The 18027-nt window shown below is 43.8% G+C and overlaps 1 protein-coding gene across 1 annotated transcript in view; it reads left to right on the plus strand.

The window, feature by feature from the left end:
* The window catches only part of hdhd2 (haloacid dehalogenase-like hydrolase domain containing 2), a 34585-nt gene that overhangs the window by 6751 nt on the left and 9807 nt on the right, over positions 1-18027 (plus strand). Inside the window, exons 2-4 of the mRNA XM_078222628.1 lie at positions 11346-11466; positions 12066-12274; positions 14935-15019. Of these exons, the coding sequence (XP_078078754.1) occupies positions 11366-11466; positions 12066-12274; positions 14935-15019 (395 nt within the window). The 5' untranslated portion in view covers positions 11346-11365. The remainder of the gene's footprint in view (positions 1-11345; positions 11467-12065; positions 12275-14934; positions 15020-18027) is intronic.

Genomic DNA, 18027 nt, shown 5'->3' on the forward strand with positions numbered 1-18027 from the left:
TTCAAAAACACCCTGAAGGCATACCTCAAGAAATGCAAAGTAGACATCAACGTCTGAGAGACTCTCATTCAAAAGGAACCTACCTGGAGGAACCTCCTCTTTGAAGGGACACAATTTTTTGAGAACATCCAATGGCTAGAGGAGGTCCAGAAAAGGAGCCTGAGGAAGGAATGCCAGTGATCTTGTGTCCATGGACCAATTCTACCTCCCGGAAACACGTGCCAAGTGTGGAGTCGGAGATGTAGCTGCAGGATCGGGCTAATCCCATAGACCCATAGGACCCATGACCAGTGATACAGACTTTATGAGGTGGACAACCATATTCATTTGTGAGTGATCACTGAAGTATATTACAAGATTATGTTTGGTTTTGAGAATTGAATTTTAAAGTGAAAGATAAATGCCGGGAAAACCTAGGTTTGAAAATCTGGTAAAGGCCTGTAAGATGATAATTCAAAGGATGGTCCATGTTTATTATATAAGGGTTAGAGTAGAGGTATAAAAGTAATAAACAATATGTGGTCCTCTCTTAGCTTCATAAGAGTCAGTGAATCTGGTGACATTGCAGTTGCCCTTGTTAAACTTCCTATAATTACCCCTGTTCAAAGAAGGATTTGAAAACAACTGGTAAACCAGTCTTAAAGTATCCATGTACTTTCGCAGATTAAAGGACAGGTCCAGAATTGAAAGTTAATTCGCTTAAATTTCTGAAAATAGAGACACGTTCTGAAGGTTTTCATCTTTTACCCATCAGGACAAACACAAGAATACCAAATTTCAAACAATCAATAATTTCTACTCTGAGGTATTATTTCTCTGAGGTATTATTTTCTTTCTGTTTCTATCGTTAGATTAAAGTATGGAACATACTTTTCGCATCTGATTCTCTTTCAAGCAAAATAACTAAAATATTGCTGCAGAGTTTAATTTGGGTACAAATTTGAGTTTCTCTCACTGATTTGATACTTGATTTGATTTATTATTGTCACATGTATTGGGATACAGTGGAAAGTATTGTCTCTTCACGCTACACAGACAAAACATACTGTTCATAGAGTATTAGGGGAGAAGGAAAGGAGAGGGTGTTACAGTCATAGCTAGGGTGTGGAGAAATATAAGTTTAATATACGGTAGCTCCACTCAAAAGTCTGATGGCAGCAGAGAAGAAACTGTTCTTGAGTCAGTTGGTGACCTCAGACTTTTGTATCTTTTCCCGACGGAAGAAGGTGGAAGAGAGAATGTCCAGGGTGCATGGGGTCCTTGATTATTCTGGCTGCTTTTCCAAGGCAATTGGAAATGTAGACAGAGTCAATGAATGAAATATAGGAGTTTCATATGTACTGAACTATTTATTAAAAATATTTTTTCTTACGGCATTCATATGCCATCCTTCTTGCCTCTATAAGTTAAATAAGTTTATTTATTCATCATGAGTAGACTTACATTAACACTGCAATGAAGTTACTGTGAAAATCTCTGCTGTCCTCTCCCTCATCAGATCTACAGTTCCTGACCTAACAATAAAAAAACGATGCTTACGGTGGAGCTACTACTTGATTATCAAGAAATAATCTGCATTTGAACTCCAACAAAGTTCATCCACTTTGTTCTTCCTAAAATGGAATTAGACAGCACTAAACACTCTTCTCCTTGAAACTTCACCGTAATGAAGTCAAGATATTTTGGACCATTGTTCATTCCAATTTGGTCTTTTTATTCGATGATTTGAACTTCCACTGTCATGCAGTCTGCAGGCTTTTAAAGCCCATCTTGATTTATATTGGCTTCTTGCCAACTCTTTTTTTCAGTTTTAGTGATTTACTACACTGGCAGGCATTGTGTCTCACAAGGCCAGAGGAGTATCATATTTATTTATTTCACTGCCAATTTGATTTGTGAAAAGGAAGAACTTGCATTTAGATCATGATTCAACATGATTCTCAAAGTACTACAGTTACTCTGAAATGCAGTGAGTGCAACGTTGGTGAAGCTGGCAGCCATTTTACCATTGTAACAAGAATGACCAATTGATTACTTGTGGTGGTTGATGAAACAAAACTGGTCATCAAACTGGGAGAAATGCTTTCTTCAAATTGCGTCGTCGGACTAATCATGTTTACCAGAACGGGCAGTAAGGGCTTAAATTTAACAGTTGTTTGCACATTGTCCTCTGTGCTCCCTACTACACTTCAAGAGTACTTAATTGGCTGAAATGCATTTTGGACAGCATGAGGATGTGCAAGGTGCTTAACAAATGCAAGTTCTTTCTCGATCTCACTTGATGGGTGATCCCTGAACATGCAGCATTCCTTCAGTACAAAACTGAAATGGCAGCTTGGTTTGTGTGTTATCATGTCTGTAGACTTGGGTAATACAGCCCCCATTGGATATAGCGAGCATATTTATACTAATGCACTTATATATACTAATACTGTACTTGTTAGATGATTATTGCAAATTTAGTTAATCTCAGCATTTTGTTTGCCTAAACTATTGAATGTAAAAAGATTCTACTGTACTTGCAAAGTCACCGTTTCATTTTTCAAAGCAAGATTTAAATAATTCCTTCCCATCTAGATTGGATTAAGTTTGCAAAGTAACTGCACCTCAAGATGTGGGCTACTCATTAAACACTGCAGTCAGTGCAAACCCCACTCTCTTAGAGATCATTCAGTAGAATAGGTGATTGCTCACAAAGTATTTATTTATTAGTCACAAGTAGGCTTACATTCACACTGTGAAAATGCTCTAGTCGCCACACTGAGGGAGAATTTTAGCATGGCAAATGCACCTAACCAGCACATCTTTCAGACTGTGGGAGGAAACTGGAGCACCCGGAGGAAACACACGCAGACACGGGGAGAACGTGCAGACTCTGCACAGACAGTGACCCAAGCTGGGAATCAAACTCGGATTCCTGGCGCTGTGAGGCAGCAGTGCTGACCACTGTGCCACCCAAGTATGCATTACTAACTAGGTTTCTGCTTGAAATTAACACAAAATACAAGGCAACAATTTTGTGATTGATGGTAGTGGTAAATTTTAAACGGGCAGTTCAAGTAGTTGGGACTCAAATAACAACCAAGGCAAATTGGTAATAAAAGTGAAGGGGATGATGCAACAAGCACCTGACACTGGAGTGTCATCCCTGCCATACCTGAGCCAGTGGCAGCATTCCTGTGTCTCTTCTATTCTTTCCTGTAATCAGCAATACAATTCACCATGTACCTATTGTCATAATCATAAATATCTTATCTGATTCAGGAATATCACCTCCTATCACCAGTCGGTAATTGCAGTCTCTTCTGGAGGCTCACTGCCCATGGCCATGCCTTCCCTTAATTTAAAAAGGTTGTCTCCTGAAGATAATGTGAATGTCATTTTTGTTCGGGTGCAATTAAACCGCTGACACCTGCCCACCATTAACTCCACTAAATGGCCAATATTTATGTTTTACCTGGAACTCGAAGCTGAGTTCTTAGTCTCCTATACTGTAGCAATAGCACTTCATAGAATCCCTAAAGTGCAGAAGGAGGCTATTCGGCCCATCGAGCCAGCACCGACAGCAATCTCACACAAGCCCTATCCCCATAACCCCACATATTTACCCCGCTAATCCCCGACACCAAGGGGCAATTTAGCATGACCAATCCACTTAACCTGCACATCTTTGGACTGTGGGAGAAAACCAGAGTACGCGGAGGAAACCCACGCAGACACGGGGAGAACGTGCAGACTCCACATAGTCACCCGAGGCTGCAATTGAACCTGGATCCCTGGCACTGTGAGGCAGCAGTGCTAACTGTTGTGCCACCATGCCGCCCACTTAATGCATGCAAGCGCAAGGAAAAGTATCTTGCAACCTTCTGGCCTCAACATTGATTTCAATGACTTCAGAAGATAAGGTCATAGGAAATAGGAATGGGAGATGCTGAGATAATGAGTGCAGGACTGCCTGTGTTACCATGAGCTCTGGCGCTACTCATCTTTTAATCCTTTCATTTATCCTGATGCACAGCCCATAAGTACCTAATCTTGGAGTGAAAACTCCATATCACTTAAAGATTTCTGGTTAAGTTTTGGGACAAAGTGCTGAGTAAAGTTTAGCGGGTAGGGCCTGGGTGGGATTGTGGTCGGTGCAGACTCGATGGGCCGAATGGCCTCCTTCTGCACTGTAGGGTTTCTATGAAAGTCATGAAAATCCTCGATGGAAAGAAGTAGTCAGAAATAACCAAGGTGGCGCCGAGCCGTCAATGTGGTGGATTTGGTCAGTGAGTGGGCTCTCGACACAGCAACGTCAAAGGCATTGTAAATGATAACTGCCAATATGATTAAGGTTTTGGATGACAAAGCTGGCTTTTTGGTACAGAATCTCAGTGCTCATATTGCTGAATTGTAGAATACCGAAAAGAAGCTTGATGAAGCGGAGGAAAGAATCTTTGTCAAGAATGCAGCTTCCTTAGTTCAGGCCCTTTTTCAATCCTTGGAAAATCAACTAAATGGTGTATGTCAGATATCCTGATCATTCTGGACAGTCAGGGCCAGAGGAGGAGTGTCCATGTGACCAGCTTTCCAGAAGGAGCTGAGGGCCAACACCTGGATAGATTTTTTTGAGAACTGGCTACCACATTTCCTTAATCTCGACACGAAGGCTGGGCATATCAAACTTGCTGGGGCATGATGTATTCGGTTTGAGGCCTGACCCTTGGCCGGTAATCATGCATTTTCATAGTTTCGGTTTTGCTGAAACTGGAAAGTGATTGAAATCTATCTGAATGTAGATTGTGCTGCTTTACCCTGCAATGCTGAGGGTGATATCTGAATTATCCTGAAGGCTGTTCAACAATCCCATTAATGCTTTAGCCTCTCTGAACTCAGTGGATGCAATAATTTGGAGTCACAATCTAAGGTTCATCACTAATCCTTTACTCTTTGTCGTTGTGTTCCTTTTTTGATTTTGTGTTATTTATCGGGTTGATAGGGGTGATCTAGTATATGAGCACTGAGGCGATTTTCACCTGCTGTCCTTTGAAAACCAGGAATGTCCATTTGTTGATAATGGAATGCATCTCTCAGCATCTTCCTTTAATTACTGCAAACTTAACACACAGATATGATCATACTATATCCTCGTTGCGCCAGAGAGCAAGGTGGCACGGCGGACAACCTGCATTGCTCCTGGTCCTGTGTCAAAATTGACTCCTAGTCGTTTAATATACTTAAAAGGCCTGAGCATGTTGGGGAGCGCGCTGGGTAGGGCTATGTGATATTTATCCCCTGGTTTGGTGTAGAGTTTGCAGGTATAGCCCAATGGGTCCTCACAGCTGGTGAGGTAAGCCCCCTTAGAGCTTAGAATTATTTCCATATTTTGATGTCAGAGAATCTCTGACGGACTCGGGTAAAGGTACAGACTGAACATATATCCTGGGAAAATACATTATTTGATATCAGTGGTACTCCTGGTGTAGCTGGAGATGGGGGAAGTATCCTTTGGCTGATCAGTCTTTTCTATACCTGTGTCGATATCCTATATTCTCCTTGGTTGAATACACAATGGTAGTAGCTACACTGCAAATCCTGGAATGTAAGTTACATGGCTCTGTCTCTAGTATTCCGTAAGTGAGTGCATGCACTGTTAAGCCATGTACTCATGGCTTTATCTTATCGTGTTTTCCCCCAATCTCTGAAAATTCTTTCATTGTTTGTTTGTAACTTTGGATGTACTGTTTGTAATTTGTAATTATTCGAACCAGCTGTGTTGGTGCTCTCTTGTCTGTATGTATATGTGGTTTCTGCCGTACTGTACCCATTCTCGCGGGTTTGTTGCATTGTTTGTAAAAATGGGAAAAGACTTCAATAAAAATAGATTTTTAAAAAAAAGAAATGGGCCATTTGGCCCCTCGAGCCAGCTGCATCATTTAATAAGATCATGGCTGAGTGGAAACATTCCCAGCACAGCTCCAGCCGGGATTGTAAATACAGCACTGACTGGAGATTCAACTCAGAACTCGTTGTAATCCCTGTGGCTCTGTGCGGCAGTACATGCTACAGATACTGGGAGAGAATTCCTTTGTGAGTGTAAATGTTTCAAGGACATCAAAGAACAAAGATAAGTACAACACAAGAACAGGCCCTTCGGCCCTCCAAGCCAGTGCCGATCATGATGCCCTAACTAAACTAAAAAAAAACCTTCTGCCCTTACCCGGTCTGTATCCCTCTATTCCCTCCCTATTCATGTACACATCCAGATGCCTCTTAACTGTTGCTAACGTGCCTGCATCCACCACCTCCTCTGGCAGCGTGTTCCAGGCACCCAACTCTGCCTGAAAAACCTCTCCCCGCACATCTCCCTTAAACTTTCCCCCTCTCACCTTGAACCTGTGACCCCTTGTGATTGACATTTCAACCTGGGAAAAAGCCTCTGACCATCCTCTGGCACATCACCACCTGGGCCAGTTTGCAACCAATAGAATTTCTCCATGGAGACAAAATGATCCTCACTTTACGCCTAAATTTAACAGCTTAATGAAGAACAATAGTGTTGTTTAAAGTGTTTGTCTTCACCCATTAACATCTTTTGACTGGAACTACTATTGGCTGCTGTCTGCCTTGCTGCTGTGACTGGATCACACTGTCTTTAATATTGGAAATTCCACAGTGAGAATATTGCTGTATCGTGTACCTCTGTCATCTTACCAGTCCATACATTTTGTATCCACCCTCAGTCCTCTCACGAGAGACTGGGTATTAATTAATAAGTTAGTACACTGACCCTTCAAATCCCATTCCAGGGTTCGATTCCAGGCCCAGCCACAAGGACCACCAGTGTGATAAATTGAATAATGTAAATGTAAGTTTAAACATATGAGATTCTCAGGGGTCTTTACAGAGTAAATGCTGAGAGGTTGTTTCCCCTCATGGGGTAATCTGGAACTTGGGGTCAAGTTTAAAAATAAGTGGTGTGCCATTTAAGACAGAGATGAGGAATTTGTCTCGAAGGGTTGTTAACTTTTGGAGTTGTCTTCTCTAGAGAGTTGTGGGACTTGGGCCATTGAATACATTCAAGGCTGCGTTAGACAGATATTTGCTTGATAAGGGAGTCAAGGGTTATGTGGGGCAGACAAGAAAGTGGAATTAAGGTCACAGTCAGATCAACCATAATCTTGTTAACTGGCAGCGCAAACTCAATGGACCGAATGACACCCCTGTTTCTTCTGATTTTTTTTTATTCATGGGATGTGGGTGTCACTGGCTGGGCCAGCATTCATTCAGAGGAAGCAAGGTGGCACAATGGTTAGCATTGCTGCCGCACAGTGCCAGGGACCCGGGTTCAATTCCGGCCTCGGGTGACTGTCTATGTGGAGTTTGCACATTCTCCCCGTGTCTGCATGGGTTTCCTCCGGGTGCTCCGGTTTCCTCCTACAGTCCAAAGATGTGCTGGTTAGATTGATTGGCCATGCTAAATTGACCCTAGTGTCAGGAGATTAGCAGGATAAATATGCGGGGTTACGGGAATAGGGCCTGGGTGGGATTGTGGTCAGTGCAGACTCGATGGACTGAGTGGCCTCTTTCTGCACCATAGAGATTCTATGATTCTATGATTTATTGCTCATCCCTAATTGCCCTTGAACTGAGTGGCTTGCTCGACCATTTCAAAAGGCATTTTAGAGTCAGCCACATTTCTGTGGGTCTGGACTCACATGTAGGTTAGGTTAGGTGGAATTGATGGGGCAAATATGTAAGGATGTGGGATGGGCCTGGATGGCACAGGGCGACACAGTGGTTAGCACTGCTGCCTCACAGCACCAGGGACTTGGGTTTGACTCCCAGCTTGGGTCACTGTCTGTGTGGAGTTTGCTTGTTCTCCCCGTGTCTGCGTGGATTTCCTCCGGGTGCTCTGGTTTCCTCCCACAGTCCAAAGATGGGCGGGTTAAGTGAATTGGCCATGCTAAATTGCCCCTTATTGTTAGAACAGTGTTAGGCCAGACCAGGTGAGGGCAGCAGATTTCCTTCACTAAAGGACACTAGTGAACCCGATGGGTTTTTACGACAGTCAACGGTGGTTTCATGGTCACCATTAGATTTTTATTGAATTCAAATTTCACCATATGCTGTGGTAGGAATTGAACCCAGGTCCCCAGAGGATTATCTTGGGTCTCTGGATTACTAGTCCAGTGACGATACCACAACATCATTGCTTACTCTTAATTTCATAGATTTATAGAGTCATACAGCACAGGAGTAGGCCCTTCGGCCCACCATGTCTATGCCAACCATCAATAACCAATCTATGCTAATTCCATTTACCAGCACTTGGTCCATTGCCTTCTATGCCTTGGCAATTTAAATGTTCGTCCAAATGCTTAAATGTTGCACAAGAATCTGCCTCCAGCAACCTCTCAGGCAGTGTGTTCCATATTTCTAACACTCTACGGCTGAAAAAAAATCCTCAGATCCCCCCTAAACTACTTACTGTCTTTAAACCTATGCCCTCTAATCTTAGACGTCTCTGCCATGGAGAAAAGATTCTTAAGATCTACCCTATCTATGCCTCTCATCTATCAGATCCTCCCTCAGCCTCCTCTGCTTGAGGGAAAAAAACCCAACCTATCCAGTCTCTCCTCATAGTTGAAACTTTCCATCCCAGCAATATCCTGGTGAATCTCCTCTGCATTGTCTGCAGTGCAATCACGTCCTTCCAGTAGTGTGGTGACCAGAATTGCACATAGTTACTCAATCTGTGGATAAATTAATGTTTTATAAAGTTGTACCAAGACCTCCCTGCTCCTATATTCTATGTCCCAGCTAATGAAGGCAAGCATTCCGTATGCCTATTTCACCACCCCATCTACCTGTGTTGCCACCTTCAGCGATCTATATACTTATACACTAAGATCCCTTTGTTCCTCAATACTCCCCAGGGACCTACCTACCATTCATTGTGTATATTCTACCCTTATTAGACCTCCTGAAATGCATCACCTCACACTTATCAGGATTAAATTCCATCTGCCATTGCTCTGTCCAGCTTACCAGCTGATCAATATCAGTCTGTAGCCTAAGACTATCCTTCTCACTAGCAACAACACCACCAATTTTCATGTCATCTGCAAACTTATACCTTCTACATTCACATCCAAGTTAATGTATATAACAAACAACAAGGGTCCCAGCATTGATCCCTGTGGTACGCTGCTGGTCACAGGTTTCCAATTAATGTCACAATGATAAATTAGGTGGTCTTTTAATTTGGATTTGGAGTGCATTATTGGAGCAAAACTAAGTGAACATTCCTGCATATTTTACCAGATTGGCTGCTTAATCTTGCTTCACATTCCCCACCCCACAAACCCATTGCTTTGGCTGGGAAATGATATGTGACTTCAGACACATTGGCCGGAACTCTACCACCTCGCCCGCCACAGAATCGGTGAGGGTCCAGCGCGGAAATCTCTGTCGACCTCGGGCAGGAATTTCCGGTCTCGCCTAAGTGAGGCCGTAAAATCCTGCCCTGCCTCACAATTCCAGGGACCTGGGTTCGAATCCCGGCTTGGATCACTGTCTGTGTGGAGTTTGCATGTTCTCCCCGTGTCTGTGTGGGCTTCCTCCAGGTGCTCCAGTTTCCTCCCACAGTTCAAAGATGTGCGGGTTTGGTGCATTGGCCATGCTAAATTGCCCCTTAGTATCCCGGAATTATTAGGTTAGAGGGATTAGCAGGGTAAATATCTGGGGTTACGGGGTAGGGCCTTGGTGGGATTGTTGTCGATGCAGACTCGATGGGCTGAATGGCCTCCTTCTGCACTGTCGGATTCTATGGATGAAAATTATTTACCAAAGGAAAAAAATGAATAGACATGGAATTGCTTGGACGTGACAGAAAAATTAAAATTGAATTCCACCAGGTATATGATTTGGTCTTGCTGTTGGTGTGGTTTTGCTCTGCTGTTTTTCTTCTGGACCAGTAAAAGCATAGATGTGGATCTGAGAATCAGTGTATTCCTTCATGACTGGGTCAAAATCCTGTCATTCTCTCTCTAAGATAATTGTGGGAGCAATATCGCCACAAAGACTGCAATGATTCAAGTGGCAGAATTCTAAGTTTACCCTGCCAGTGGTGGTTGGGGTGGGGGGGGGAGGTGGCTGTAAAATTTTCTGGGCAGCCTTCCCCTGGGCCCCTCACCTACCCCAACATTTCTGCAGTTTTACAATGAGGCGTGTGAGGCCTTGGCCAGCCGTGCCACTCTTTCCCCAATTGAGGCCCTTAATGACCACTTAAGGGTCATTACCCACCAGTGGGCGGCACGGTAATGGTTAGCACTGCTGCTTCACAGCTCCAGGGACCTGGGTTCGATTCCCGGCTTGGGTCACTGTCTGTGTGGAGCTTGCACATTCTCCTCGTGTCTACGTGGGTTTCCTCCGGGTGCTCCGGTTTCCTCCCACAGTCCAAAGATGTGCGGGTTAGGTTGATTGGCCAGGTTAAAAATTGCCCCTTAGTCCAAAGATGTGCGGGTTAGGTTGATTGGCCAGGTTAAAAATTGCCCCTTAGAGTCCTGAGATGCGTCGGTTAGAGGGATTAGCAGGTAAATATGTGGGGGTAGGGCCTGGGTGGGATTGTGGTCGGTGCAGACTCGATAGGCCGAATGGCCTCCTTCTGCACTGTAGGGTTTCTATGATTTCTATGACCAGCCTCAATTTTCAGGCTGGTGAGAGGGGTTCAAAGGCAGGATGAAAATCCAAAAAGTCACCCTGCTCAAGCCACAGGTGGGACAAAGGCATCTCCGTGTTCACCAGCAAACCTCCTTTTAACAACATATGTGCCCATCCTGCAAAAGGTCTGACCCAAATGGGTGCTTCCAACCCTTGCTGCCTTTGCAACAACACCTCTCTGCCCACTCCCCAGGCCTCACTAACCTTCTATGGCCTGAGACCCCCAAAACTTACTTGTCCTGCACTCCTGGCACTTGGTCTCTGTGGACTGTTTGCAGTCCCACTGCTGCTTCTGGCATTGCTGGTCTTTGAGGTGGGACTTCTTTTTGAGTGAGAGGCAGAAGTCCCATCTCCAGTCAATTAACACTCCTTGAAGCATTAAGATGTTGATGGTCAGCCAGTATCGGTGGCCTCGGAGGGCAAGGAGGGAAACTCTGCTATCTGAGAAATCCTGGCACTGACACTATTTTCAGGACACAGATGAGTAATAAATGTTGCCTTATCAGAGCCATCCATCTCCCTAAAACAAATAAAATGGGTTCTGCCAGTCTGAATCCATCTTTATCCCACACCAGAACCTGATCAACCATCCTGTATCCCTGCTCATTCTGAAATTTCTTTTCTCCTTATGTTAACAGATCCAGCTTGTCAATAGAGAATGGCAACTCGACAAGCATTGAAAGCTGTTCTAATAGATCTCAGCGGAACGCTGCATATTGAAGATACGGCCATATCTGGTGCCCAGGAAGCACTGCAGAAGTAAGTCCTAATTTATTGATCTATGGAAATCTTGTTTTGTGTGCACGCTCTATTACCTAAGCACTCCTGCTGTTCCGTACTCCACATTCAGTTAAGTTTTTTTTTGCAAACGTTTTAATTCCAGTTGTCAGTACACATTATCCTTCACTCAGTGGACTCAGGGCCAGCTGAGTTGAGGGCAGCCCGATTTCAGAACAGTGGGGAGGGCGGCACTATAATATGCTTTGGGCCCTTTGTACATGAAAAGAAGAGGTTTGATGTCAGTTTGGATCCTTGACTCTGCTGAAGCCTTTATCAGTATGGCAGGCAGCATAGTTCCAGCACCGAATATGCACATGCCTGACCAGATTTGTGCTGGGCACTCGGTTTATGCTTATAAAGTGTGTATAACATCAACAAATTTCTTTGCTCAGCTCTCATTAACAATCTCATTGTTTAAAAAAGAAAATTGTGGACACTGAAATAGCAAGATTCCTTTGATGCCCACAGCCACACCTGTTACCAATGTTTTATTTTAATAAAGAAACTCTTGTTCACTTGGCTAAAAAGAGAGCTAATATTGCTGTAGTTAATATTGCTTGATGTAATACTTTACATAGGTTGCGCAATGCTCCTGTGGCAGTGAAGTTTGTGACTAACACCACCAAAGAATGTAAGCGAACACTTTTTGAACGACTACAAAAACTTGACTTTGACATCCATGAGGATGAAATCTTCACTTCCCTGACTGCAGCCAGAAGCCTTGTTGAGCAGATGCAGGTCCGACCATTACTACTGGTGGATGATAGTGCAGTCGAAGACTTTGAAGGTAAGCTGACTAATGTTTGAAAGGGTTGGTGCAATGGGTAAGATTTTGTGCTTTGAATCCTGGAACTGGGACTTGAATCCAAACTCTGCCATTCTGAAGTTAGATATAAACACTGACCGTTTGAGAAGATTGTGGGTCTCAACTTCATCCCAGAATCTTGAGTGTATAGGCTGGGCTGTCTCTTGTTGCAGTGTGATGGAGTTGAGTATTGTCAGAGGTGCTTTCTTCATGATTAGACTAAACCAAGGCCCCTTTTTACCCATTCAGCAGGGTGAGAAGAGCCCATGACACTTTGTGAAGAAGAGCTAGGAGAGTTATTCCAGTGTCCTGAGCACCCAGATTAACTGGTCATTTCGATGGTTCCAAGGATGAGGAACTTCAGTTACCTAAATAGTTTGGAGAAGTTGGGACTGTTTTCCTTGGAGAAGAGAAGGTTGAGAGGAGATTTGGTAGAGATATTCAAAATCATGAGAGGTCTGGGCAGAGTAGACAGAGAGAAAACTTTCCCATTGGTGGAAGGATCGAGAATGAGAGGACACAGATTTAAGTTAATTGGCAAAAGAAGCAATGGCGAAATGAGAAACATTTCCACACAGCGAGTGGTTAGGATCTGGAATGCACTGACTCAGAGTGATGGAAGCAAGTTCACCCAGGGCATTTAAGGGGAATTGGATTATAATCTGAAATGGAAGAATGTGCAGGGCCACAGGGAGAACTGGCACAAAGTGAATTGCTCCTCCAGAGAGCCAACACAGAAACAACAGGCCGAATGGCCTCTCTGGGTGCTGTAACAATTCTGTGATTTATACCTGCTGATTGAGGAACTTTGCAGTGCATAAATTGACTGCCACATCTGCCTACGTAGTAGCTTTGGCTACACTTATTTACAATTCTTTGACTGAGGTATTTTGGGGCTCCCTGAGATCATAATTGCTGCTTGAAATGCAACTTCTTTCCAAGTTCAAGTGTGTGTGTGTGGTGTCCAAGAGAGATTTATTCTGCTGTGGCTCAGCTACAAGTGCTCAAAGTGATGTTTAGACTGAGCTTTAATCTCTCTCTCTCATTGTTACATTTGGGATACTGCAGAGAGCGTTTTACTGTGCATCTGAAGAATAATCAGATTGTGTTTAATGATATTTGATAACTAGATCAGGAAGACCAAAAGCCATTAGCCTTTCTCTTGCCACCAACTCCAACCACCTCCTTGGCAACTGAGGCTGGACCAGACCATTTGTAACCTTAGTGTTGTATTAGACCCTGAGATGAACTTCTGAGTCTATTTTCCTTGCTACCCTCAGTGCTTCTTCCAAGCGCTGTTAGCCATGGAGGAGCACTGATTCATCAGCTGAGGTAGGTCAATGGTGAGTGGTCAGAAAGAGATTTCCTTGCCCATGTTTGATCTAATGCTACGAAAGATCATGGGATCTGGAATCGATGTTGAGGAATCCCAGGGCCACTCCCTCCCCACTTTATACCACTGCGTCACCGCCAGCTCTGGTGAGTATGCCCTGCTAGTGGACAGGACATATCCAGGAATGATGATGGATGAGTCTTGGACTTTGCCTGTAAGGTACGATTCTGTGAATATAACTATGTGAGGTCTTTGCTTGACTAGTCTGTGAGACGGTTCTCCCAATTTTGGCACAAGCTCCCAGATGTTAATAAGGACTTTGCAAAATTGACTGGGCATGGTGTACTGGTGTTGTTTCCGATGTCTAGGTCAATGCCATATGGTCCATCAGGTTTTATTCCTTTCCAGCTTTTCTGTGGCTGTTTGATACAACTGACTAACTTGGTAGTTCATTACACAGGGCTGTTAAGCAGTCAACCACAGTGCTGCGGGTTTAGAGAGACATGTAGGTCTGACTGGGTATGGACGCAGTGACTAGTGAAGGTTATACTGGTGAACCTTCAAATTAGTGGCAGCAGTCCCATTTCAAGCAGAAGAGTTTGAGGCCCAATCTAGGCAGTCTGGCAAAAGGAGACTAGAATATATCTAAATACTTGGTTGCCATCTTTACCCAATCTGGGCTACATACGACTCCAGACCCACAGCAATGTGGTTGACTCAGTTTGAGGGCAATAGGTAATGAGTAACAAGTGCTGGACTTGCCAGCAAAGCCCATTGAAGGATTTTAAAAAATCATACTTGTGTTGGTGCAGAAAGGCTCAGTGGTATTATTCCCACCTTTGAGTCAGAAGGATGGGATTCAGACCCCACTGATGATGTAGAAACCAGATCACCAATTGCTATCTAGCAGGGATTTCTGCATCCCATGACTGCATGGAGGTGAGACTTCTATATTTATTCTATGGTATGTGGGCAACACTAACAAGGCCAGCATTTATTGCCCATCCATTATTGTCTTTGAGAAGGTGGTGGTGAGTTGCCTTCTTAAACTCCTGCAGTCCATGTGGTGTAGATACACCCACAGTGCTGTAAGGGAGGGAGTTCCAGGATTTTGACCCAGCAACAGTGAAGGAACAGCAATACATTTCCAAGTCAGGATGGTGAAATTTTGAAGAAATAGAATCTGGGTTAATAAAATTGAATTGAATGAAGAACTTAATTTTAAGTAATTAAACAAAATTAAAAATTGTGTCTCCTAAAGTACTTTCAATAAACTTCAAAAGGTTAATTTGATGGATTTCTTTTACAGGGATAGACAGAAGTGATCCTAATGCTGTCGTTGTTGGATTAGCTCCTCAACATTTTAATTACACCACAATGAACAAGGCATTCAGGTAAGAGTGTAAATGAAATAATATTGTTTTGACAAAAAAATCCTGGTGACACTCTCTGTCTAAGCTTAGAGATGAAGAATGTCTGAGGTTATTTGCGAACTATGAAATCATTGTCTCGTATAAGTCATTACCTTCAGGGAGAAAGGAAAGCGCTTTCAGTAACTGATATAGAGTTATGTGGGCCACATTTTAAAATAAACTATAGGAGGCACTCCAGGTATAAACAAAGAAAATGACCGTCTTCATGCCAACAAAGCAACCCAAATGGCAGGAAACACCTTGCCTCACCTATTTTTAAAATAGATGAATTTTCTTTTGTTTCTCCTCCTCAATGTTAGAATGTCATGGAGGAGAATCTTGAATTATACTTTCTAAAATGTAGACCCTTTTTGGTATTGCTGAAAAATACATTCTGTTGAAGCTTTTGTCTTGCACTCATCAGGACAATCACAAGAATACCAATGTCAGGGGAAGCACCAACCTTATTCTGTTATGAGAAGAGATTGCTGATTGGTTGGCAAGTGGACTCTGATTGGTAGTGGTATTACTATGGAGAATGCATCTGTTAATGGTGACTGACAGTTAACTACCAAGCATCGTTTGAAATTTAAACCAGGCAGCTTGACTCTGGTCAAGGCATTGCCCTGAGGAGTGAACCAGGAAATGGCATCGTTACACCCTTTTCTGCTTTTCTGTTTTATGTTTTTCTGGGGTTTTTTTGTTCACGTGCTTTCTCTTGTTCTTTGTCTGTCTTTTTCTTTAATTCTTACACCCCTTTATTTATTGCCTCTTTTCCTTCATTTTCTGATGCCCTTAGATACAAGCTATGGTGTGTAATAGTCAGGATCTTGTTTGCTGTAAATTGTCTCAGCTGGGCATGTGGCTCAAACCTTGTCATGTTTCTATCTGTAGGCCATAGGGTGGCACAGTGGTTAGCACTGCTGTCTCACAGGACCCGATTCCTATCTTGGGTCTACATCAACTCAGTTTCTTGCCTTATCGCCAGATCACTTGTTAATGTCCAATCTTTCCATCTTAGTTTTGAATAGACTCAGTGGCCAGGAATCCACCTACGGTTTGAAGCTTTTTCCCAGGTCGGTGGTGACGTTCACGAGGGGTCATAGGTTCAAGGTGGGGGGGGGGGGGGGGGAGGTTTAACACGGATATCAGAAGGACGTATTTTACGCAGAGGGTGGTGGGGGCCTGGAATGCGCTGCCGGGCAAGGTGGTGGAGGCGGACACACTGGGAACGTTTAAGACTTATCTAGATAGCCATATGAACGGAGTGGGAATGGAGGGATACAAAAGGATGGTCTAGTTTGGACCAGGGAGCGGCGCGGGCTTGGAGGGCCGAAGGGTCTGTTCCTGTGCTGTATTGTTCTTTGTTCTTTGTTGTTCTTTGGTTCTTGTTCCGGCGGTGGAGGCAGTTTGCCATTGGCTGTCACTGGGATCTTGTGGTCTTGCCGAAATCAATGGCTATTTGTGTTGCTCGCTGGCTGCACCACCGGAGTTTCTGCCATGGGTGATCACCTTCGGCAGGACTGGAAGATCTCGCCGGCAAGAAGGGCTGGAAAATCCTGGCATATTTTAATTTCCTCTTCCCTGTTGTGAGTTTGGTGACGTGGGGCATTTAATCAGATGGGTGAATGGTGGTTGGGGACTTGCTACCTTCCTGCCTCTACCCCGATTTAACCCCATGGTGGGAAGGCCCATGAATGGACTTCCTGCCTTGCTGCCATATGAAACCCTTAAGTGGGAAATAAATGTCCACTTAAAGGCTTTATCCTGTCACTTCTGGTATTAATCCATCATATGAGTTACTATAAGCAGGGTTGCTGGCAGGCTCCTGGGGAGGATTTCCTCATGTAAAACCATTTAGTATCTGATTGAGTGTCCCAGCATCGGCATGAGGGGTGACCCACTGAGAATCGCCCCCACCTTTGGTGCCAATACTCTGTCCTGTGACACCCCCTCCCGCCATCACTCACATATGGTCGAAGATTCAGCGATGATATGAGGCCTGAGATAGTTGTCCGACTGGCTTTGATCCCGAGGAAGGCCCACCAATGTCCAGTTAAGTGCTTGTGTGCCACTTAATACAGCAGGCCTTCACTAAAAGAGGCAATGCGGGGCTCTCACCGACTCTCCGAGTGAGATACCAGTTGCCTCCATTAAATACCAACCATCAACTGACCATTGACAGCCTTCTGGGGTAGAGGATCCCGAAGATTCTCAGAATGAATAAATTTCTACGTATCCATTATCCTGAGTTATCCTAACTCTAGAGTCATCAGCCAGCCAGAGGAAACAGCTGCTCAGCATCTACCTTGTCAAATCCCTGAAGAATAATCACTCATTGTTTAGAAATTTAGTTTTTCTATGCTTCCTATTAGAGTCAATAACAATATTTATCCACCGCCTTCTTGTCCAATACTACAACCAGTCTGTATCCTTGTGCATCCCCCTCATTGCTTACTTTCCCACCTGGTTTTGTACTGTCAGAAAACTTGGCTATATTACACTCCATCCCCTCATCATTGCTATGGATTGTAAATAGCTGAGACTCAAGCTCTGATCCTTGTACCACTCCAATTCTAACCCCCCCGCCCTCCCAAAAATGCCCATTATCCAATCCTCAATTTGTGCTAATATATCACCCCCAATCCCAATCATCTCTCTTGCCTCTGCAAAGCATATTTAGCAGGGGTTTCCTCTCTTTATCTCTTTCCTAATTTGTTGTGTGAATATCATTCCTGATTCTTCCTTTCCCTGAGATTTTTCTTTCAAGGAATTTTGCTTCTTTGTAACATACCCAACATCTTTAGACAGTCTGGTTTGGCTATCTCTGCTGGCAAAGGACAGCTGGCCAGCTTCTTTCCAATGACCTCTGGAGCCATGTGCTGCTAAATGTGTCTCATCTTCCCTCTGTTGGTTGATATCACATTTTTGTACACTAATAATTCACCCAACAGTCCAGATGAGTTACCTTCATCCCATGTTCCATGATT

The sequence above is a fragment of the Mustelus asterias genome, chromosome 1 (genome assembly GCF_964213995.1).
Source record: "Mustelus asterias chromosome 1, sMusAst1.hap1.1, whole genome shotgun sequence".
NCBI lineage: Eukaryota > Metazoa > Chordata > Chondrichthyes > Carcharhiniformes > Triakidae > Mustelus > Mustelus asterias.